General features: G+C 30.4%; 1 protein-coding gene across 2 annotated transcripts; it reads left to right on the forward strand.

Moving 5' to 3' along the window:
• The first annotated feature begins 17 nt into the window (after positions 1–17).
• LOC128176207 (girdin-like) lies at positions 18–24,132 on the forward strand. 2 transcript variants are annotated; one of them, XM_052842362.1, is made up of 37 exons: positions 18–128; positions 552–614; positions 1,120–1,170; positions 1,704–1,766; positions 2,201–2,260; positions 2,413–2,475; positions 2,979–3,029; positions 3,564–3,626; positions 3,946–4,005; positions 4,474–4,527; positions 4,900–4,962; positions 8,696–8,758; positions 8,890–8,952; positions 9,058–9,153; positions 9,506–9,601; positions 9,716–9,778; positions 10,754–10,804; positions 11,286–11,345; positions 11,814–11,867; positions 12,015–12,119; positions 12,687–12,749; positions 13,405–13,467; positions 13,604–13,666; positions 13,775–13,870; positions 14,218–14,313; positions 14,422–14,484; positions 15,386–15,448; positions 15,559–15,642; positions 17,538–17,651; positions 18,113–18,226; positions 20,235–20,360; positions 20,998–21,039; positions 21,331–21,504; positions 21,688–21,723; positions 22,562–22,600; positions 22,955–22,993; positions 23,444–24,132. In XM_052842362.1, exons 1-37 carry the CDS (start codon positions 32–34, stop codon positions 23,476–23,478), a joined length of 2,649 nt encoding a protein of 882 aa, XP_052698322.1. In that variant the 5' UTR covers positions 18–31; the 3' UTR covers positions 23,479–24,132. The 2 variants fall into 2 exon arrangements, with proteins under 2 accessions (XP_052698322.1, XP_052698323.1); XM_052842363.1 differs by lacking the exons at positions 552–614; positions 1,120–1,170; positions 1,704–1,766; positions 2,201–2,260.
• The last annotated feature ends 1,239 nt before the right edge of the window (positions 24,133–25,371 follow it).

The following is a 25,371-nucleotide window of genomic DNA, read 5'->3' on the forward strand; positions in this document are numbered from 1 at the left end:
CGCTGTGAATGCTGACAATTTTGAAAACGAAATGAATTCTCCCAAGTCATCAGAGTCTAGAAATGATATGGCTCATTACGAAGGCTCCAATGAAACCCTCGGTTACAACTTGCTCTCTGATATACAACGTAAATACTTAGTACTACTTTAAAACTATTCCAAAATTGCATTGTATAATCATGAACTTTAGTACTTTTGTTTAATACAATATGCTGGGATTTGTAAAGCCACGGAAAATGCAGAAAAATCCATATTTTTTAAGGAAGGAAAGTGTCCTGATACCTTATTTGTTGAGTGTTCCTGCAAAAAAAACAATGTGTGAAATTGTGGGTGTATAGTTACAGCTTACCTCTCTTGAAGATGTTCCAAGTTGATCGTTCCGTGTTGTTTAATTTAACTGAATGCATTTTAAACTTCTTTTTGCAGTTAAAACTTTACAGGAGAAAGAAATTCTGTAACATGTAACTGTCTGACCTGCATATCATTAAGCATTCCTTGCAAATATACGTATGTATTAATTTAATATGTATTTTATCATTATATACCGACAGAAAATCTGGTTACTTTACAAGAAGAGATGAAACGTCCGGATGAAATTATAAATGAGAAAAATTGTAAGTATGATAACTGGAAAATACAAAGTTATACTTATATATATCAACAAAAAGAAGAAAAAAACTCCTAATGGCGTCGAGTAATTATTTGTACTTTCAGAGATTAAAATGGTAAGAACGTTTATTAGATCTTGCGCTAAATATTTTAACTGAATGCCGATGTTACAACTTGATTCAAAAAGTTATTATTAGTTTTAAGTTCCTTTACTGAACTGTGTGGATTGAACTGCTAGGTATTATCATAGTCTGAATTTTACAAATATGTTGAAAGAAAAGAAATGAAATAGTAGAAAAATATTGAAAAGGACAGAAGGCAGATTTTCTCAGTTTTATTGTTAATAAGTGATAAGTTGTGAATATCTGAAAGATAAATATTCTAAATATAGTACCAATTTTATTTATTTTCATGTAGAATATTCCTCGTCGATACGATATTTTTGTAAGGAAAGTTCATTTTAAAGTAATAATCCATGAATGAATTTTTAAAAATTTTTTTTACATTCAGCCGAAAACGCAGATTTATTGCACAGATGTGTTGTTTCGGAAACGTCTGCAGGTAAAGTATGATATATGCTTATAAAATAAAATCCCTCTTATTTATCTTATAACTCTACATTTAATTCTACTGATTTTTATCATAAAAGCAAAACAGTATAAAAGGTATGTTAACGTAAGTAAAAGTAAGTCGAGTCCTTTTTGTTATTGATTAATAACTGGAAACCAATAATTACATAAATGAAGTCGATTCATCTTTATTATACAATAAGGTTTCAAAAGTCGGTGCATGCATCACCGATGTTATGCATTTTATATAACACTTTTCAATGACGTTTTTGCATCAGGATCAAAATCAAATTAACATATTTTTAATAAATGTGGAAATAAAAGATAAGTTTACAGAAACAATAGTACATACTTTATATGATAGTTAAAATATTTGTAATTTATATTTTATGCAACATTTTGTATATTTTAATACCCTCACCATGGCCCAAGGAAAGAGACTTGCATTACGTTGAATTAAAAATCACGTTACATGACAAATTATGAGGGATCCCAAGTATACAATGTAAATATTTTTCATTCTAGAAGCGGCTGATGATTTAAGAGAACAGTGTGAAGACAAAACTCATCAAATTGAAACACTGGAAGGTATTTTGCATGTTAAATTACCAATATAAATAAACGATTAAAAAGTATAAGGAAATTACAAATGTTCGAAAGATGCATATGGTTTCATAATCCTTTGTTAAATTATTCTTTCAAAAGTATTCCTCATATCGAGAAAGTTATTCAAATCATATCAAGGATTTTTCTTTACATGTATATTGTTGTTAAAATTGTTTATCTTAGATTGATGGTTGTTATATACACAAATAATTACGCTACACAATAATAAAGGTTATTTTTAGGAACTTATTTTTTAAGGAAGGGTCCTGATACCTTATTTGTTGAGTGTTCCTGCAAAAAAAACAATGTGTGAAATTTTGGTGTATAGTTACAGCTTACCTCTCTTGAAGATGTTCCAAGTTGATCGTTCCGTGTTGTTTAATTTAACTGAATGCATTTTAAACTTCTTTTTGCAGTTAAAACTTCACAGGAGAAAGAAATTGAAAAATTACAACGAGAGCTAAACATTAAAAATGGTACGTTTTAAATTAAAGAATAGTTATATTAATGAAATAACATTAAAGAAACTCTGTAACATGTAACTGTCTGACCTGCATATCATTAAGCATTCCTTGCAAATATACGTATGTATTAATTTAATATGCATTTTATCATTATATACCGACAGAAAATCTGGTTACTTTACAAGAAGAGATGAAACGTCGGGATGAAATTATAAATGAGAAAAATTGTAAGTATGATAACTGGAAAATACAAAGTTATACTTATATATATCAACAAAAAGAAGAAAAAAACTCCTAATGGCGTCGAGTAATTATTTGTACTTTCAGAGATTAAAATGGTAAGAACGTTTATTAGATCTTGCGCTAAATATTTTTAACTGAATGCCGATGTTACAACTTGATTCAAAAAGTTATTATTAGTTTTAAGTTCCTTTACTGAACTGTGTGGATTGAACTGCTAGGTATTATCATAGTCTGAATTTTACAAATATGTTGAAAGAAAAGAAATGAAATAGTAGAAAAATATTGAAGGCAGAAGGCAGATTTCTCAGTTTTATTGTTAATAAGTGATAAGTTGTGAATATCTGAAAGATAAATATTCTAAATATAGTACCAATTTTATTTATTTTCATGTAGAATATTCCTCGTCGATACGAAATTTTTGTAAGGAAAGTTCATTTTAAAGTAATAATCCATGAATGAATTTTTAAAAATTTTTTTTTACATTCAGCCGAAAACGCAGATTTATTGCACAGATGTGTTGTTTCGGAAACGTCTGCAGGTAAATTATGATATATGCTTATAAAATAAAATCCCTCTTATTTATCTTATAACTCTACATTTAATTCTACTGATTTTTATCATAAAAGCAAAACAGTATAAAAGGTATGTTAACGTAAGTAAAAGTAAGTCGAGTCCTTTTTGTTATTGATTAATAACTGGAAACCAATAATTACATAAATGAAGTCGATTAATCTTTATTATACAATAAGGTTTCAAAAGTCGGTGCATGCATCACCGATGTTATGCATTTTAGATAACACTTTTCAACGACGTTTTTGCATCAGCATCAAAATCAAAATAACATATTTTTAATAAATGTGGAAATAAAAGATAGATTTACAGAAACAATAGTACATACTTTATATGATAGTTAAAATATTTGTAATTTATATTTTATGCAACATTTTGTATATTTTAATACCCTCACCATGGCCCAAGGAAAGAGACTTGCATTACGTTGAATTAAAAATCACTTTACATGACAAATTATGAGGGATCCCAAGTATACAATGTAAATATTTTTTCATTCTAGAAGCGGCTGATGATTTAAGAGAACAGTGTGAAGACAAAAATCATCAAATTGAAACACTGGAAGGTATTTTGCATGTTAAATAACCAATATAGATAAACGATTAAAAAGTATAAGGAAATTACAAATGTTCGAAAGATGCATATGGTTTCATAATCCTTTGTTAAATTATTCTTTTAAAAGTATTCCTCATATCGAGAAAGTTATTCAAATCATATCAAGGATTTTTCTTTACATGTATATTGTTGTTAAAATTGTTTATCTTAGATTGATGGTTATATACACAAATAATTACGCTACACAATAATAAAGGTTATTTTTAGGAACTTCTGTTTGATATGTTAGCATGGATTTTAGATTTTACTTATGAAATACATTTATGTAGGTGATTTAGCTTCTGTGCGAAATGAAAACGAAAGTTTAAAACGGCATCTAGAAGAAATTGGTAAGTAGTTGTGGAAAATGTAACATCCAGAAAATAGAAAATTAATCCTATTTTTGTCATTTATTTCTATGATTGAAATATTTAAAAAATATGTGTAAATATTTTTTTGTACAATAAAAGGAAGTTTTTATCAGCTTTCTTCAAAACACTCATTGATATGATCCTTCTTTTACATATCGTCATTGGACAGGATCTTCAGAATATTACTAAACATTACTCCAATTTACGACAGGGTTTTCATGACATCAGCATGTACACTTTTTTCCTTTGACTGAATTTATAGATTGATTGGACATGTATATAGCATATAAACATACCTAACGCCATATTTTAACAATGTTATAATGGTATTCATATATAACATTAAAGTTTGCTGTTAAAATGTAAAATGAAAAATGATTCTCATATACTGTTGATATAAGTTTGTCACATATATTGCTTTCATTTACAAACCACATTACTTTGTAGAAAACGTAGCTGCAGATCATCAGAGGCTAATTGATGAAAATAAAAGTCTTAATGGTAACCGTTTTTATAAACTAAAATTAATATGAACATATAATGTCATTGATTATTATCATTATCAAATATTGAAACAACTCTTAATAGAGTTTCAAAACAATTGTAAACATGATATTTTATGTATGTTTGAATATTTGTGTTTCAGTTGTGTTTCAAGCTCTATTTCCCTTCCAAAACCAAAGAAAAAACATTTTGTGGTCATTTTTGTATATAAACAACTTTACACGTGGTGCTTTTTGATTATATAAGGGGTATAACTTTTATTTAAGTGTTCACTGGCTTAATATTTTATTGCGTCTCATATAGATTGTACTGATGCTGAAATATTTTTGGTGCATGGATAAGCGGATAACATTTGTTTTTATCTAAAAGGTCAAATTAAAAAGGCAATTGAAGAAAAAGAAGAATTAGGAGCACAACTTGCAAGCCGAAATGGTAAGCTGTGTAAATTTCTCAGAGAGAGAGAGAGAGAGAGAGAGAGAGAGAGAGAGAGAGAGAGTGTGTGATTAAATGAGAGAATAATATAAGAGAGAGAATAAGAGAAAGAGAGAGACATTTATGTTATTATGGTGAACATAAAAAAGTACCGTTTTAGTATAAACAGTTTTATTTATTAATCACATTGGCCTACCCTCTGTTTTATACTTTATGATTTAACATTCACTCTTCATTATAAATTTAATTTCAAATGTGTATTTGATAATTCGAATTTAAAAAAAAACATAATCAAGTAATTTTATGCAATATAGGGGCATTTTGAAATCCTTGTTGATAACCATCATTGATATGGCTTACGTATACATACATGTACTCCCTTACCAAAGTAAAATTATTGCTGCAACAATGCTGCAATATTGCGGCAATATTGCAGCAACACATTTTTGTTACCAGAAACCAGATTTTGAGACTAGTGAAATGTTGCCGCTAGCTGCAACAACTTCTGGTAACATTTTGGCAATACTGCTGGAGTGTTGCCGCTAGCGGCAATAACTTCTGGCAACATTCTGGCAATACTATTAGAGTTATTTTTGTAAAAAATTATATTAACATGCACCTAGAATATTGCCACTAGCTGCAACGACTTCTGGTAATATTCTGGCTACACTTAGTATCATACTGCCAGAAATAATTTTCTGGTAACATCTACATGTATTTGATCATTTAAATCATGAACTAATATACATAATATATATAATTCGATCTGGCAATACTGCTAGGCATCATATTTGATTTCTGCTATAATTATAATTTAAGGAGAAGCCGAGCAGTGGAGGCCGGGGGGTTAAAAAATTGTTATAACACCTCAAAATTTGCCAGAAGTTTACCACAAACTTTTCTTTTTCCTCTGATTTATTATGCTTACCGAGCTTGCAAAAGCTTTAGCAGAATTTAGACTTATAAAATTTTACACATTCAGCACAAGTCTAAAACTGTCAATTTTAATTGCATGAATATTGCTTTTGTATACATATTTTCCCCCCAAAAATAATAATAAGTCGAAAAAATTAAATCTAATAAATATTTTATGATTAAAGTCTTATTCTAAGAAAGTCTCAATTTAAAAAATCCAGTGATATACCCTTCAATGGCATATAACTGTTATGCATGGTTATGATGTTTCACTATAAAAGACTGTTTGAATCACCACCACCCCCACCCCCAACTCATGTTTTACGTGAATACCGACCTGTCTGTTCTTTTGTAACGGTATATTCTTTTTTTATTAAGTTAAAATATCTGTCTACTGAGATTTGAGTATCTAAACTGCTCGTTGCATATTGAATCACAGGGGCTCATCACGAAGTTTTTCAACCTTTTATATATACCACCTCTATACTATAAAATACACAAGGGAGGAATCAAAACTTGTGTATTTTATAGTATAAAGGTGGTATATATAAAAGGTTGAAAAACTTCGTGACGAGCCCCTGTGGTTGAATTAAGAATTTTCGTATGCTGTTTGTTTCCACTTTTACTTTCGTTTCAATGTTAAGTAACGCGCGCGTTGATTGGTCGATCAAATCGCTAGCCGCCAATTTTCACTTTCGAAGCTGCCATGTTGTCTGCCATCGAGCCTCATGCAATCACAGTGATCACTGGAGATGGTGAAATAAATGAAATACGGGAATTATCTGTAAACAAGGTTAAAAAATACACTGTCAATGGGGTGTTTATCTGTAAAAAAAAATCAACGGCTGAACTGAGGACGAATCTGAGTGAACGAATCGAGTGTTGACATCCCCTGCACCATCTGCATGAGCACGTTTTTGAAAAAGTAAGTTTAGCAATAAAAATATATTCATTGAATGGCAGTTTAAACATGTTTGTTATAAGAATATAAACCAAAAGACTGCGATCTACCATTATACCAATGGGTTTAACACTGTTTAAGAACCATGCGCGGATCTAGAATTTTATTCCGGGGGGGGGGGGGTCGACGGTTATTTGAGTTTGCCAGGGGAAGGGGGTCCGAGGCATATTTTTGGTAATTTTATAATGTAATTTTAAAAAAATTGAAGGGGGAGGGGGTCTGGACCCCCTCTGACCCCCCTTGAAACTGCTTAAAATCTGAAAACCATTGCCAATGTGCTTATATGAAATCCATTTTTCTTCCCAGTAGGTCTACCCTGGGTTACACAGACCTGAAGAAAACCATGAAAAAAGCTGTCACCTTACTGAATAAATGAATGGTGGAACTGGCAACCAAAAAATAATGATGACGTAATTTGTTTAAGATTATGGAGAGGAACATATACACAACAGTGCTGAATTCCAATGTGGATATTGTTGTGATATTCTAATAGCTGTTTTTGTGATTGTTTATGTGTGAAATCAGAATGCCCACGAGGCTGTCAAAAAAGGACATTAGGAATGCCTAGGACGATTGCCTTGATCAGTCGTAATACAGCAGGTGGTTGTACAGGACTTGTGAACTATAGGTTTGAGCTTTGCTTACGGTAAAGAGTGAACTTTTGTCCATATCCGTCTGTGCGCGTTGTGTCAATCCGTCTGTGCGCGTTGTGTCAATCAAACTACAATACATGTTATTCTGCAGCAATAAATTGTCACTGAATGGCCGAGTACTTTTAGTCAAGTTTCATCATGATTTGTTCTTCATATTTGTGTTTATTGTATTCATGTGTTAAATTTAAAGATTATTAATTTTAACTGGTGTTCTTTATAAGCATGTTGAAATTCCAGTTTCAGGTCTCTAACATTATACATTATATTTTTAATTCAATACTTACGTAGTATTTTGTGCATGTTACATTGAATAATATAATATTTTTACTTTTTTTCATTTTGGTTGTAGATTAATATAATATACATGACTGCTTTACTGTTTACATTTATTATTTATAAATATTGCATATATTGTATCATTGATGCCAGAGCACAGAAAATGCATTGAACCAATATTTTTGCAATGTCATTTTTCTTATGCAAATGTATTGCCAGAAAGGTGTTGCAGCAACAATGTGTTGCAGCAGAATTTTTGCGGCAACATCTTTCTGGCAATATTGCCGCAATCTCATTTGCATACGAAAAACGCTACTGCAGCAACATTGCCGCAATGTATTGCCAGAAAGGTGTTGTCGCAACAATATGTTTCAGCAAAATTTTGCGGCAACATCGTTCTGGCAATATTGCCGCAATCTCATTTGCATACGAAAAACGCTACTGCAGCAACATTGCCGCAATGTATTGCCAGAAAGGTGTTGTCGCAACTATATGTTGCAGCAAAACTTTTGCGGCAACATCTTTCTGGCAATATTGCCGCAATCTCATTTGCATACGAAAAACGCTACTGCAGCAACATTGCCGCAATGTATTGCAAGAATGTTGCTGCAGTATTGCTGCAATAATGCCAGAATGTGTTGCCAGAAGGTCAATGTTGTGGAAAGGGCTGTATACATGGAAATAGTCGCCCCTTTTTTCGCCCCTTTCGCCATTGTTGTCAACAGGCGAATGTAAGACGGGGCGAAATACGATGTCTTAAACTATCTCTTTTAAAACACATCTATGTCTGGGCGAATTCAAGACGGGGCGAAAACTGTTTGCAAGAGTAGAAAATAACCCTGTATACAGTATTTACTGAAAAACAGTCATGAATCACTTGTTGGACGTGTTACGTGGTTAATGTTTTTACATCTATCTATTGAAATAGAGAACAATTCTGATCTTCTCTCTAATTACCTGGAGATGAAGAAAAAGGAAGAAGAGTTGGCAGGTTAGATTTAATTGTTGTTTTCACAAATATCCTTTTTTTAAACTATTTTGATCCAGTTCTTTCGAAGTGAATTTGTAAACAGTCTACGTTAATGTGCTAAGTTTCAAATTATTTTATCAATATTTCTAAAGCTGAGCTAAAGAAAATGCAAGAAAATTATCAATACGAAAAACGACGTTCAGAGGAATTGTCAGGTACGATAATTTATAATTTCTTCCTAAGATTTGTTCGAAGATTTTTTTATATGTTTCGATTATTTTTAATTTATTTAATTTTTAATTATGTTTTATTTTTTTTAGGCCAATTAAGTTTGAAAAACAAGGAAGTGACAACTACCGAAAATAAGTACAAACAAGAGATGGAAGAACTTATAGCTAAATATAAAAATGAGAAGGGTAAATTTTCACATTTTTTCATTAATGTTTCAAAAACATTTTTTTCAGTTTATCTTAATAATGCAAGTGATCTTCATTCAATCGAAAGAAAATGTGGGTAAATGTACAAAAGAGAACTTACAAGACACAAAATATAAAAGATGTTTTAAAAAAAAATCATTTAATACAGCTAGTATGGATAAATACTATACATGCATACCATTTTCACATAAATGCATGTACATATAACTAGTCAAGCACAAGCACATATGGTGATTTTTTTTTTTACATTTTGGTCCCTTATCTAACATGTGAATGATGATTTCGTTGTAAAAGTATCTTTGGTATATAAAAATATTTTATAACTCTACAGATCAAGCAGAAAAGGAGAAGGAATTACTGAAACAACGCGTCACAAAACTCACTGAAGGCAGTCAACAACTTCAAGCTGAAAATAAGCGAATAAAGGGTAAGCTCTCTCTCTCTCTTTCTCTCTCTCTCTCTCTCTCTCTCTCTCTCTCTCTCTCTCTCTCTCTCTCTCTCTCTCACCGATTATTCTGAACAGTAGTCTTGGCTTTTTCAGATGATTTACAGGTAAAGTCAATGGAATGTGGAAACTTGAAATCTGAACGGTTGAGATTCACAGGTTAGTTTTTTTTTAAATTTTATTTATCTCATATAAGTGGAATTCTCCACCTTTGGTCAGCATGTTCTATGATCATGGTGATTTTCTACACCAATTAATGATATAACGATATAAAAAAAAATAAATAGTTACATCATTTGCTAATAAATAGATTTTGAATAGTTACATCATTTGTTATTGCTGTTTAATGTATAAACGAGGAATTGTTTGACCCAATTCCAGCAAATACAATTTATTATGGTTTGTAAGTTTGCATTTTATTATGAAAAAAAAGATAGTGTGAGCCAGCTTTCGTTAGAGGAAAGCAAATGACAAATTGAATGAAATGGAATAAGTTATTTACCTATTGCACTCCCCTCCCAAGAAAAAAAATTGTATACATTTAAATTGAATATCTCTACAAAATTGAATACACTTGGTACGATATATACAGATATTTTAGGTCAGGTATATTTACAACAAGCCAATAAACAGCAATTTATAGTGGGAACGCTCGATTTGATGTTTGCATCTTTATTAATAAAAGTGTCCTTTGCACACAGTTAATTACCCTTAATATTTAACATCTTTATGTAAAATACATTTAACTCGTGAAGTAAAAAACGTGTCTTTATATATATATATATATATATATATATATATATATATATATATATATATATATATATATATATATATTACTGTGTGGATTGAACTGCTAGGTATTATCATAGTCTTAATTTTACAAATATGTTGAAAGAAAAGAAATGAAATAGTAGAAAAATATTGAAAAGGACAGAAGGCAGATTTTCTCAGTTTTATTGTTAAGAAGTGATAAGTTGTGAATATCTGAAAGATAAATATTCTAAATATAGTACCAATTTTATTTATTTTCATGTAGAATATTCCTCGTCGATACGAAATTTTTGTAAGGAAAGTTCATTTTAAAGTAGTAATCCATGAATGAACTTTTTTAAATTTTTTTTTTACATTCAGCCGAAGACGCAGATTTATTGCAAATATGTATTGCTTCGGAAACGTCTGCAGGTACATTATGATATATGCTTATAAAATAAAATCCCTCTTATTTATCTTATAACTCTACATTTAATTCTACTGATTTTTATCTTAAAAGCAAAACAGTATAAAAGGTATGTTAACGTAAGTAAAAGTAAGTCGAGTCCTTTTTGCTATTGATTAATTACTGGAAACCAATAATTACATAAATGAAGTCGATTCATCTTTATTAAAAGGTATAAGGAAATTACAAATGTTCGAAAGATGCATATGGTTTCATAATCCTTTGTTAAATTATTCTTTTAAAAGTATTCCTCATATCGAGAAAGTTATTCAAATCATATCAAGGATTTTTCTTTACATTTATATTGTTGTTAAACTTGTTTATCTTAGGTTAATGGTTATATACACAAATAATTACGCTACACAATAATAAAGGTTATTTTTAGGAACTACTGTTTGATATGTTAGCATGGATTTTAGATTTTACTTATGAAATACATTTATGTAGGTGATTTAGCTTCTGTGCGAAATGAAAACGAAAGTTTAAAAAGGCATCTAGAAGAAATTGGTAAGTAGCTGTGGAAAATGTAACATCCAGAAAATAGAAAATGAATCCTATTTTTGTCATTTATTTCTATGATTGAAACATTTAAAAAATATGTGTAAATATTTTTTTGTACAATAAAAGGAAGTTTTTATCAGCTTTCTTCAAAACACTTATTGATATGATCCTTCTTTTACATATCGTCATTGGACATGATCTTTAGAATATTACTAAACATTACTCCAATTTGCGACAGGGTTTTCATGACATCAGCATGTACACTTTTTTCCTTTGACTGAATTTATAGATTGATTGGACATGTATATAGCATATAAACATACCTAACGCCATATTTTAACAATGTTAAAATGGTATTCATATATAACATTAAAGTTTGCTGTTAAAATGTAAAATGAAAAATGATTCTCATATACTGTTGATATAAGTTTGTCACATATATTGCTTTCATTTACAAACCACATTATTTTGTAGAAAACGTAGCTGCAGATCATCAGAGGCTAATTGATGAAAATAAAAGTCTTAATGGTAACCGTTTTTATAAACTAAAATTAATATGAACATATAATGTCATTGATTATTATCATTATCAAATATTGAAACAACTCTTAATAGAGTTTCAAAACAATTGTAAACATGATATTTTATGTATGTTTGAATATTTTTTGAAAAAAGAGTATTTAGAACAAGAAAGACAATCTAGCGCTGCATTGAAAGAAGAGGCTCAGGCTTTGAAAGAACAGATTACCAACAAGGAAGATGTTTTAAAGGAACTTGAAAGTATTTTTTACGGAAACATCTCTTTATTAGCCATCTTTAAGTGTGCTCTCCTAATAATGATCTCTGTATAAATGAAGATTACCTAATATAAATGGAAGGTTAACTTCAGTTGGTTTAAGAAACTGTTTACTGCATTCGCCATCTTGTGGCATCTGTATTTTTATAATTATTTTCTTGGATTAAAAAAAAAGTTTTCATGATTTGTTATTGTTTTAAGAATTCAAGGATTTCTGCAAATAGTATACGATTAGTGAAGGATATTGATTATAATTTAAAGAAACCCGACGAATAAAATTATCAATGATATGACATTTTAGAAATATGATTATGAGTCAAACAGTTGTGTTTCAAGCTCTATTTCCCTTCCAAAACCGAAGAAAAAACATTTTGTGGTCATTTTTGTATATAAACAACTTTACACGTGGTGCTTTTTGATAATATAAGGGGTATAACTTTTATTTAAGTGTTCACTGGCTTAATATTTCATTGCGTCTCATATATATTGTACTGATGCTGAAATATTTTTGGTGCATCGATAAGCGGATAACATTCGTTTTTATTTAAAAGGTCAAATTAAAAAGGCAATTGAAGAAAAAGAAGAATTAGGAGCAAAACTTGCAAGCCGAAATGGTAAGCTCAGAGAGAGAGAGAGAGAGAGAGAGACAGAGAGAGAGAGAGAGAGAGAAAGAGTAACAGAGTGTGTGTGATTAAATGAGAGAGAGAATAATATAAGAGAGAGAATAAGAGAAATTAAATAAGAGAGAGACATTTATGTTATTATGTTGAACAAAAAAAAGTATCGTTTTAGTATAAACAGTTTTATTTATTAATCACATGGGCCTACCCTCTGTTTTATGCTTTATGATTTAACATTCACTCTTCATTATAATTTTAACATTTCAAATGTGTATTTGATAATTCGAATTTTAAAAAAACATAATCAAGTAATTTTATGCAATATAGGAGCATTTTGAAATCCTTGATGATAGCCATCATTGATATGGCTTACGTATACATACATGTACTGTATACATGGAAATAGTCACCCCTATTTTCGCCCCTTTCGCCTTTGTTGTCAACGGGCGAATGTAAGACGGGGCGAAATACGATGTCTTAAACTATCTCTTTTAAAACACACCTATGTCTGGGCGAATTCAAGACGGGGCGAAAACTGTTTGCAAGAGTAGAAAATAACCCTGTATACAGTATTTACTGAAAAACAGTCATGAATCACTTGTTGGACGTGTTACGTGGTTAATGTTTTTATATCTATCTATTGAAATAGAGAACAATTCTGATCTTATCTCTAATTACCTGGAGATGAAGAAAAAGGAAGAAGAGATGGCAGGTTAGCTTTGATTTTATTGTTGTTTTCACAAATATCCTTTTTTAAAACTATTTTGATCCAGTTCTTTCGAAGTGAATTTGTAAACAGTCTACGTTAATGTGCTAAGTTTCAAATTATTTTATCTATATTTCTAAAGCTGAGCTAAAGAAAATGCAAGAAAATTATCAATACGAAAAACGACGTTCAGAGGAATTGTCAGGTACAATAATTTATAATTTCTTCCTAAGATTTGTTCGAAGATTTTTTATATGTTTCGATTTTTTTTTAAATTTATTTAATTTTTAATTATGTTTTATTTTTCTTTTAGGCCAATTAAGTTTGAAAAACAAGGAAGTGACAACTACCGAAAATAAGTACAAACAAGAGATGGAAGAACTTAAAGCTAAATATAAAACTGAGAAGGGTAAATTTTCACATTCTTCGTTCATGTTTCAATAACATTTTTTTTAGTTTATCTTAATAATGCAAGTGATCTTCGTTCAATGGAAAGAGAAAGTGGGTAAATGTACAAAAGAGAACTTACAAGACACAAAATATAAAAGATGTTTTAAAAAAATCATTTGATACAGCTAGTATGGACAATTACTATGCATGCATACCATTTTCACATAAATGCATGTACATATAACTAGTCAAGCACAAGCACATATGATGATTCTCTTTTTTAGATTTTGGTCACTTATCTAACATGTGAATGATGATTTCGTTGTAAAAGTATCTTTGGTATAGTAACATTATATAAATCTACAGATCAAGCAGAAAAGGAGAAGGAATTACTGAAACAACGCGTCACAAAACTCACTGAAGGCAGTCAACAACTTCAAGCTGAAAATAAGCGAATAAAGGGTAAGCTCTCAAGCTCTCTCTCTCTCTCTCTCTCTCTCTCTCTCTCTCTCTCTCTCTCTCTCTCTCTCTCTCTCCGATTATTCTGAACAGTAGTCTTGGCTTTTTCAGATGATTTACAGTTAAAGTCAATGGAATGTGGAAACTTGAAATCTGAACGGTTGAGATTCACAGGTTAGTTTTTTTTAAAATTTTATTTATCTCATATAAGTGGAATTCTCCACCTTTGGTCAGCATGTTCTATGATCATGGTGATTTTCTACACCAATTAATGATATAACGATATAAAAAAATTTAATAGTTACATCATTTGCTAATAAATAGATTTTGAATAGTTACATCATTTGTTATTGCTGTTTAATGTATAAACGAGGAATTTTTGACCCAATTCCAGCAAATACAATTTATTATGGTTTGTAAGTTTGCATTTTTTTATGAAAAAAAAAGATAGTGTGAGCCAGCTTTCGTTAGAGGAAAGCAAATGACAAATTGAATGAAATGGAATAAGATATTTACCTATTGCACTCCCCCCCCCCCCCCTCCCCAAGAAAAAAAATTGTATACATATATATTGAATATGTCTACAAAATTAAATAAACTTGGTACGATATATACAGATATTTTAGGTCAGGTATATTTACGACAAGCCAATAAACAGCAATTTATAGTATATATATATATAGTTAAATCCAAAAAAATATCGCAGTGTCCGGTTTTATATAAAGAAAATTTGAAAAATGAAAGACAACACAGAGTAAAACGTTAGCGCTTTCATTCAATCTTCAGACGTTTTTAATATATATATATATATATATAAATCACTCTTTTATATATATATATATATATATATATATATATATATATATATATATATATATATATATATATATATATATATATATGAATTTTTTGTTTCAATGAAATTATTATACTTTTTCGATAGAAAGGGTATTCTGAAAGACATAAAGATTTATAAAGAATAAACAAAAAACTTTTTTTCATAGTATCCAGTTACCATAATATAAATCACTCTTTTATGTATTGAAAGTGATGTCATTTGAATTGATAATTTTAGGAGAGCTAGACGCTGCTAAAAAGGAAATTGCAGAGCTCAGTAATGATAGAGATAAACTGGGAGGTCTGTAACTTTATCTATCTATCTATCTATCTATCTATCTTTCTCTCTATCAATCTTTATAATAAACTATGTTCTTTACGTTATCTAACTATACAGTTCCGATATTTTAGCTTACATTACCACTGTAAATGATGAAGTAAGGCAACTGAGAGCAGCTCTTGAATTGAAAGAAGCAGAGAAAAATGCTGCCAATGGTAACTTTGTAGTATAAAGTCAATTCTAAATTTACTTGAAGTTTGTAAATACAAATCTTTTCGATGGTTAGTTGTATGTTTTGAATTTAAACCCGTTCTGACAAAAGGCTAAATGCGTACTAGTATCTCAAGAGTAATAGGAAATTTGAAATTTAAAAAAAAATCAGTTGTTGGTTTTCAACCCCCCCCCCCCCGATCTAAACACAAACAGGCCTGGGGGCCATAAAAGTTAGACGAGCTCACTTTCGATCTCAGTCTCACTTTTCCACTATATCTTCCTTTGATAAAAGTGAGACTTAGATCAAAAGTGAGCTCATCTAACTTTTATGGCCCCCAGGCCAGGAAACAACTTAATAAAAGAGCTTGTTTTGCTTATATCATGGCCACCTGTAGATTGACGGGTTCAAATTGGGATAAAAAGTTGTTTATGGAAATCTTAAATTCAGTTATAGAAAAAAAATCAGAGTGTTGCAGAATAAAGTGGATAAAATGACCATATTTACCGCTGCATTTGGTACTTGATAACATGCAAGGAGTTATGTAATGTAAGGATAAGTGTAGATTAATATAGAAGAAAAGGCCCTAAGATCATGAAGCAGTCTTAGACTTAAGTCAAATATTATACACTGTCTTACTGTCTTGCGATTGACAACATCGAAAAAATGAAATTCTATTTGAAAGTGTCGCTATATTATGTTGATAGTTACGAAGTTTAAGTGTAATTTTATGTCATATCATAATTTTATAAACGTTTGCAATTTAGACTTCAGTCTAAATATGCTTCATGGTCCTGAGGCCACGTGTGTCATAAAACAAATTTTGTTCGAAAATATGATTATAAACCCTAACACAAAACTTATATATATATATTTACATTTTCCAGTGTTTTTGTCTGTGATAACACTACGTATCGATTTTGTACTATATAACCCAAAACTTTAAATTGGGGCGCCAGCGGGGTTTGCTTATTTATATTCAAATATTAAATCGTACAATAGCTGAAGATTATATAAATATAAGTAATAAGGAATCATGCTTTGAATATTATGAGGTTATAATTTCGGTCGGGGCGTGATCAAATCTACCATAAAGCCCTTCGGGCGTTATTGGATTTCACCACGCCCCGACCGAAATTATCACCTCATAATACTCAGAGAATGAATTCTCTTATATATATATATATTGTATTGTATTGTAGACGTCACCAAGTAACGTTATTGTTATTTTAAAAACGTCTGAAGATTGAATGAAAGCGCTAACGTTTTACTCTGTTCTGTCTTTCATTTTTAAAATTTTATAATATATATATATATATATATATATATATATATATATATATATATATATATATATATATATATATATAACAATTACTTTGCATTTACAGTTTTCATTCTTCAGTGTTTATCATGATACTTTTGCAATTTATGTACAAAAGTATTGCTATGGCTTTTTCCCATTTTGAAGTCTAGCTTGTTATCAAGCAATGATTATGGTTGAGTGAAGGAGCAGTAAATAAGTGCGGTTAAACCTTCCAAAAATTGACAACATATCGAAAACAAGGCGACTCTCAGACCCTTCAAGCCTTTGATTAATCAACTAAAAACGATTTATAAAAATATTTATGAGTATATGAGTATAAATTCGGTAGCGTTTGAATTCATTCCTTACAATATATGAAGGGGTAAAATTATCAACACGATGCAAACATTGTTCAATTTTATGTAGACAAACAACTTTGACATCCTATTCCGTACATTTTGTTCCTGGGATCAAAGTTGCACATCATTGCCCTAATAAACAAAGTGCCCCTTGTGTTCATAATTGTTGTTCTATATCTGTGCTTTTCGACGTAAAATTTAAATAATGGTACATTTTGACATTTTTTCCACTAGAATGCATGCAAAAGGTTGTCAGAGAAAAGCAGGAAATGATGTATAGCATGGGGAATCTTCAAAGAATAGAGCTAGAGAACCACCAACTTAAACATCAAAATATGGATCAATCAGGTAAGAGAATCATTTTTTTTTTCAAAGGTTAATTATGGTTTTTTTAATGAATTTAATATACATAAGACGCGCTTATATATTGTTACTTGCGGTTTACTTGTTGCTTATTGCAGTCGATTATTATCTTAGAAAAGTATTGCTTTGTTTTTTGAAGTCTACGTTCAAGGTTATAAAGCTTGATATATTTATTTATCGCAGTTATTTATATCACTAATACCTAACATTCCGGAAATCATTGATAGTTTAGAAGGATAAAGGTTGAAACTTGCTGCTTAACATTCTTAAAGCCGAGTATCTTACCTAAAATGTCGAAACAGTAGTTTTGATATATCTTAATCATCTGTTACTTGTCTAAATTCTTTGAAATAATTTTGCCCTCTTTTAAGGAAAAAATAATTACATGTATCTAGCTCATTTTTAACTTGCATTTAAGCATTAAATGATTATTATCTAAAATTTAGAACAAATTACCAAGCTTCATGCATCACTTCAAGAATATGGATTATTACGCGACCATATTCAAGAATATTACAAAGCTTTCCAAGATTCCCAAATGGAACTTCAAAGAGAAAAAGGTATGACATTTTTGTCGTTATAAAAGTTTCAAATCAAATAGTATTTTAACTAACCTGAGCTGAAAGCTCAAGTGAGCTATTCTGATCACCTTTTGTCTATCGTCTGTCTGTCCGTCCGTCTGTATGTCCGTCTGTAAACTTTTCACAATATCAACATCTCAAGAACCACTGAGCCAATTTCAATCTAACTTGGTACAGCGCATTCTTATGTTAAGGGGATTCAAAGTTGTGAAAATGAAGGGCCACGCCATTTTACAAGGGGAGATAATTTGGAATTATTGAAAGAACGAGGTACAGTTTCACTCATATTTTGCCCTGTTCTTAGGTAATTTTTTAAGATATCAGGAACAATTAAAATGTAGCATTTATTTACACATGAATACCCATAAATTAAGAATTTATATATAGTTACCTGATTAGACTTTCACAACTGTAATTGTGACGTCATGAAAAGTGCATTTTCCCGTATTTTTTAAAACTAAGCAGACGACACCAATTTTTCAATGGTTATTTGAATAGAAAACAATGTCCGCAGCCGTCGCCCACGATGAAACTCACATTTTAACTTTATTATGTGATATCATTTAAAATAAATTAATTTCGTTCTGCGGACTGCGGACACATTTTCCTCTTAAAAAAACCTATGAGAAAATGTGCTATTTTTCATTATTTTTGACTACATTTTAGAAATATGACAAAATGTTGAAGTCATTATCCTTTTTTAGAAATCAGAATAAAGGTGTAGAGCATGGTTTTTTTTATATACACATGTATTACAGATAGTGTGTGCATTTTTTCATGAGATTTAAACAACTTTGGTATTTTAGGGCAAATATTTAAAGAAACCGTACCTTTTCAAAAATCTTATCAAAAAAATAAAAAAGCCAGGAAAGCTGATAATTGTCTGGAAGAATCCTCATGTAGTGTAAATATAAAGTTGTGAAAACCATGACCTCCAAAAGTTGGGTAGGGCCACAATTGGGGGGGGGGTCGAATTTTAACATAGGAATATATAGAGTAAATCTTTAAAAATCTTCTTTTTATCAACCAGAAGGCCAGGAAAGCTGAAACTTATGTGGAAACATCCTCAGGTAGTGAAAAGTCAAGCTTATTCAAATCATGATTCCCGGGGGTAGGAAGAGGTCACAACGGTGGGGGGGGGGCAATATTTACATACATTTAATAATAATTAGAGGAATATATTAAAATCTTTTTCTTAAAAAAACATTTGCCTAAAAAAGCTGTTACTTTATTGGAAACAACTTCAGAACTTCAGATAGTGTAGATTCAAATTTGTTCAAATCAAAATCTTTAGTAGTAGGGTGGGGCCACATTTGGGATCCCATTGTACAAAGGAAAACATTTTAATTATTCACAAAAACTGATATGTTATCATATATGGTTTTACCTATATGCAAGCATTTTTAAATATTGCTGATTCTTTAACATTGTTTGAATTTTAGCACCTGGATGAATATTGGGTATCACATGGGATTCAGAATTTGATGTTGGGTTTAGGGTCTTTATGAGAAATGCAATGCTTAATGTGACATGACTATAAAAAATCCTGTAAAAAAAAAAGAATAACACCATATTGTCCAAACATTTTGTATAATGACCTTGAAGTTGATTTTATCATGCCTATTGTTGCTCAGGTGAGCGATATGGCCCATGTGGCTCTTGTTTTATGTTAAAGAGCTGGGGAAATCAAATTCATGAAAATTTATATTCGTTGAGATGACACATATGAAAAGAAATAATTGAAATAAAACAAGTAAGAAAATAAAAAAATACATGTACATATTTAAATAAAATTAGTCAAAATTACATATTGTAGATCATTTTAGACTTTAAAACAATGATTGTTGTGTAAAATGTGCATAGTTTAGAGTATGAGTTGCACATTTGATCAGAAATTTTTCTATGATATATATAAAATATTTTAAAGATGGGCGATATTGATCTTATCAAACATAAAAGATATGAACATTACATTTTGATTAAAAAGAGAAGAGTCGACACATCAACGAACTGCTGTCAAAAACTGGGTACCGTTTAGATAGTATGGCTTCAGAACTGAACAATTATCGGACAATGACTGAAGGTTACAGACGTTCATTGGAAGAAGAAAAGGGTAAGTTAACAGTTGTTATTGAAATATAACTTCAGGAACTTAAATACTCATAGACTTATACTTTTCAAGACACTGCGTCAAAAGATGGCAATTCTAATGTTTTTTAATCTGTTTGTATCAATCGATTTTGTTGTGTATCGTCATAGCTTAGTGGATAGTCATAGCTTATATATGTAGTGGTTAGAGAATCGGGCTTGTTTTCTGCAGATCATGAGTTTGAATCCGCTTACGGCTTTATTTCATGTTTAATGAATCAAACTTTTGAAAATATCGAACAAAGACGATGATTTACTCTCATCAGGTCTATAAAATCATTTAATGGCCAATATCAAAAGGCTATACGTAATTGTTTCATTATGATAAATAAAAAATTGATTTTCTTCAAGATTATAATTGTAAAATATTTGGTTCATAATGTGCATATGTTGATTTCGCTATTGTGACGTCATAATAGCTCAGATGCCAACACGAAATTTTATTTTTAATATAGTAAGGTTTATAATATTTCTATTTTTAGTATACATGTAGTTGTGTCAATAACATAATTTGTAGCGCGATAACATGATATCAATCGGCCTATCATATGATAGGGAAAATACGATATTACAATAATAATGTATAAGGTATTATATTTTAGAAAAATCCAACAAATTAGAACAAAGGTTTGATCGTCTTACTAGTAAGTACAGTTTTACATTTGAAAAGAAAATTCTTCCATTGACATTCTTCGAAAAGTTACACATTTATGTCCAGATTTCAAACTGCTTGGTCCAATTTTATATCAGATTATGTGTACGCTTATAAACGATGGTTATGCCAGAACGTGTTAAATAATATACATTGCAGGAGTGTTCCTTCTCTCTCTCTCTTTCTCTCTCCCTCTCTGATCATTCAATTTCAATGTTTTGCTATTTTTGATGTGGCTTAGGGCAAAAAGAAGGTTTTTGAGATTTGTTTTTACTTATTGTAGTAGACAATGAGAAGCTGAAGGAAGAACGAGACAAATGTGAACAAAAGAGTTTTGAGTATAGAGACGAGTGCAGTAGCTTACCTGAAAATCTTGAAAAGTCACAAGCTGAATGCCGGGACCTACTGAGCAAAACACAGGAGGGACCCTCCGACGGTACAACGAGTTTACTGCAAGGTAAACAACAGTCAGATGAATTTGTTTTGATTTTTAAATTTTAACCTATGTTAAATACAATAATCACTCGGAAAAGTACTCAATAAAACAATAACTACTCAAAGTCAAAATTGTTTCTGGAATCTTTCAAAATCAAAATGATCTTTCTTAGTTAGCTTTATTTTACTTCCTTTTTATTTTTAGGAAATTTCCATTTCACGAGCACACCGATGGGCAACGGTAGTATACAATAATTATACAATAATGGCTTCTTAGCAAATAGCATATTGCATTTTGTTAAAATCAGACGGAGAATTAGAAACTTGCGCGTTATGAGCCACCACAACAAGCATTCAATGGTTTAGTTGACTTGTAAAAAGAAAACCTATTCAAGTCAAGCGTCCTGATAAAATGTAAATAGTTTTAAGTTGCCTGAATCATTAACTAGCTCAAACTATGAGCCATGGATCAATTCTTTTTGGCAAAGAATAGGTGCAAGTTAAAGAACCGCCTGCTGCTCACAAAATATTTATAGAATAGTGTAGAGGAGTTTTCAAAAGCTCAATGCTAAAATAAATATGTTATTTGTTGCTAACTGAAAATTGCGTTGGTTTGGTTTTTATTTAATTTTCATGCGTTTGACTTTATATTTAGAACTTCGTTGCCAATAACCAACAATTGTATATAACGTAATGAGGGTTTTTTTTGCTAAGGTGAAAAAAGCAGGCTTTTTATTTGATTAGATTGATTATGGCTTGATAGCGGGACCGAATTGTTAAAAAAATGGAACTAAAATTAAACATCAAATTTTTTTTTTTAAAGATGGCCTTTAATGATTAACAGCTGAAAGATAAAATGTGTTGTGTTCAAGTGGAAAAGAGTGAATATTAATAAATTCAAATGCAAGTTGTTTTTTTTAACAAATACCATCATAAATAAAACTGTTTCTGTGGTGTATTCCATATATCCAAGGTTATTAGGCACTGGATGAAAGTACTCATAATTAGTTAGGCGATATGGTCCTTATTCCTCTTGTTTTGTAAGATTAAGCCATACTTATGACTCTTTCTTCTTCCAGGGTTTGGAAATCCGAGTTCTCAATCTAAATTTGTATTGGGTAAGTTAATTTTAGGTCTTCAATTTCAATGTTTTGCTATTTTTGATGTGGCTTAGGGCAAAAAAAAGGTTTTTGAGATTTGTTTTTACTTATTGTAGTAGACAAGATTGCCTTTAATGATTAACAGCTGAAAGATGAAATTTGTTGTGTTCAAGTGGAAAAGAGTGAATATATATAAATTCAAATGCAAGTTTTTTTAACAAATACCACCATAAAACTGTTTCTGTGGTGTATTCCATATATCCAAGGTTATTAGGCACTGGATGAAAGTACTCATAATTAGTTAGGCGATATGGTCCTTATTCCTCTTGTTTTGTAAGATTAAGCCATACTTATGACTCTTTCTTCTTCCAGGGTTTGGAAATCCGAGTTCTCAATCTAAATTTGTATTGGGTAAGTTAATTTTAGGTCTTGTCCAAACTTGTTGGAATTGACACATGATAACTATTGCATTAATGAAATTATTACTAATTGGCTATTGACTCCCTAATTAATATGAAAATTATCCTATAATTTTATTCCTGTTGCTTTGCAACTTACTATGACTTACAAATCTCAATGGTTTATAACATGTTTCGATTTTATGAATTTTTGAAGAAGTTATATATTTTTTAAACGGTACAAATTTGATCAAAAGTGTATTACCAAAATGTGACAGGTTATTTTGGCTCGAAATATTGAAATGATTTTTTGGTAGTTATGATGAACTTAAATGTACACAAAATTTTAATATTCATTTAGTTTTAAACAATGCTTATTTAAGATTTCTTGAAAACATGCAATTATTGTAATTTAGGAGATATGTTTCATGTAAAAATTTGGTTTTCTCCTTTATATTTCAAGGAATAGGAAGAGATAAAATGAACAGGAAAAAGTGAAGCAAAGATTTCGTTCAAGTGATTCTTCTTTTAAAAAAAATCAAGCAAAGTGTGCGTCGTGTGGGTTTACTATTTTATCTACGCCAGGAGGAAAGGAATTCTTGACATGATATATAAGCAACTTTTTGAAATTATTATGACTTTTTTAGATTCCGGGTCCTGTGCTGGAGATTGTAATCGTTTGGTTAGAACCACTTCATATCAAACTAAAATGATAAAAGATAACGAAGCATTTATATTTCTTTTGAAGTGTTACATGATAATAATTTGTTGAGTTGTGATACATTTACTATGTTGTTGCGTTGGGTGTAACATGAAAAATTCCAATGGTTCAAATGCAAGACTAATTTTGTTTATTCTGTCTGATAATCATTTATGTATTTCCCCACTTCCTTTTGGCAGCTACTTCAACAATACACATGTCTGGCTGAACAGGTCAATGACCTCCTATTCTATTGACATTATATACCAGTATATCGTTATGTTTAAGAATCAACCACCATGTAAAAAGATTGAAATCAAACAAGTCTCATACCACGAAGTCCATGCATTTTTATGGATATTTTTGTTTTTTATTTCAAATTAATTATCCATGGAATACTTTTTATGTCTTATACTTTTATTATATATAACCGGATAAATATTTTTAGAGTTTTATGTGCTCTGTCTTATTTGTGTGGATGCATTTTTATTTAGACATCTTGTTATTCTTTAGAATATAATTTTACATGTATTTGTGTTGTCTTAAAAAATACTGTAATATGATTATCTATGATCAATTAAGTATTTCTATTAATATTTCATTGTGTATTTCATCAGACATGCAATTCTAGTCAAAATGCCTCGTAGCATGTTCAGTTAGTTATTGTTTACCTGTCAAAAGCGTGATCTACCAAAATACTAATGTTTACATGTTCTGAATTATCGTTCGTGTTTTGACACTACCCCGGTACTTTGTTTACATTTTTACGATATCAAATTATCTGCTTTTACCCGTAATTAGATCGAATAAATACATGATAACTGTTTTAAACATGTTTATATTTACCAGATTAATTACCCTGTTCAGTTCCATGCCATTGTAATGCTCTTTCCGCGAGATAATCGTCATTTTACCGCTCAAAAACTTCTCTGTACGGAACATGCTGTTTGACGGACCGCTTCACTCATCGACATGCAAACGTATTCTGACACTTATTTTTGTGTTATCAACATTGTTGTATGCTTTATTATATCATGTATTATTGTTTTTTGATGCTGGCCACTATTTTTCCGTATTTTTACTTCAGTGATTGCTTTTATCTGTCACCTCGATTGATGAACTATGTCTTGATCAATTAAGTATTTCTATTAATATTTCATTGTGTATTTCATCAGACATGCAATTCTAGTCAAAATGCCTCGTAGCATGTTCAGTTATTTATTGTTTACCTGTCAAAGGCGTGATCTACCAAAATACTAATGTTTACATGTTCTGAATTATCGTTCGTGTTTTGACACTACCCCGGTACTTTGTTTACATTTTTACGATATCAAATTATCTGCTTTTACCCGTAATTAGATCGAATAAATACATGATAACTGTTTTAAACATGTTTATATTTACCAGATTAATTACCCTGTTCAGTTCCATGCCATTGTAATGCTCTTTCCGCGAGATAATCGTCATTTTACCGCTCAAAAACTTCTCTGTACGGAACATGCTGTTTGACGGACCGCTTCACTCATCGACATGCAAACGTATTCTGACACTTATTTTTGTGTTATCAACATTGTTGTATGCTTTATTATATCATGTATTATTGTTTTTTGATGCTGGCCACTATTTTTCCGTATTTTTACTTCAGTGATTGCTTTTATCTGTCACCTCGATTGATGAACTATGTCTTGATC

This window comes from Crassostrea angulata, chromosome 3 (assembly GCF_025612915.1).
Source record: "Crassostrea angulata isolate pt1a10 chromosome 3, ASM2561291v2, whole genome shotgun sequence".
In the NCBI taxonomy this organism is placed as follows: domain Eukaryota; kingdom Metazoa; phylum Mollusca; class Bivalvia; order Ostreida; family Ostreidae; genus Magallana; species Magallana angulata.

Bases quoted from the DNA above. Each gene is read 5' to 3' on its own strand.
- LOC128176207 (XM_052842362.1), top strand. From the start codon at position 32: ATGAATTCTCCCAAGTCATCAGAGTCTAGAAATGATATGGCTCATTAC. The intron at 3,030-3,563 runs GTAAATTATGAT...TTTTCATTCTAG, and splicing joins TGTTTCGGAAACGTCTGCAG to AAGCGGCTGATGATTTAAGA. The intron at 21,505-21,687 runs GTAAACAACAGT...TTTTATTTTTAG, and splicing joins TACAACGAGTTTACTGCAAG to GAAATTTCCATTTCACGAGC.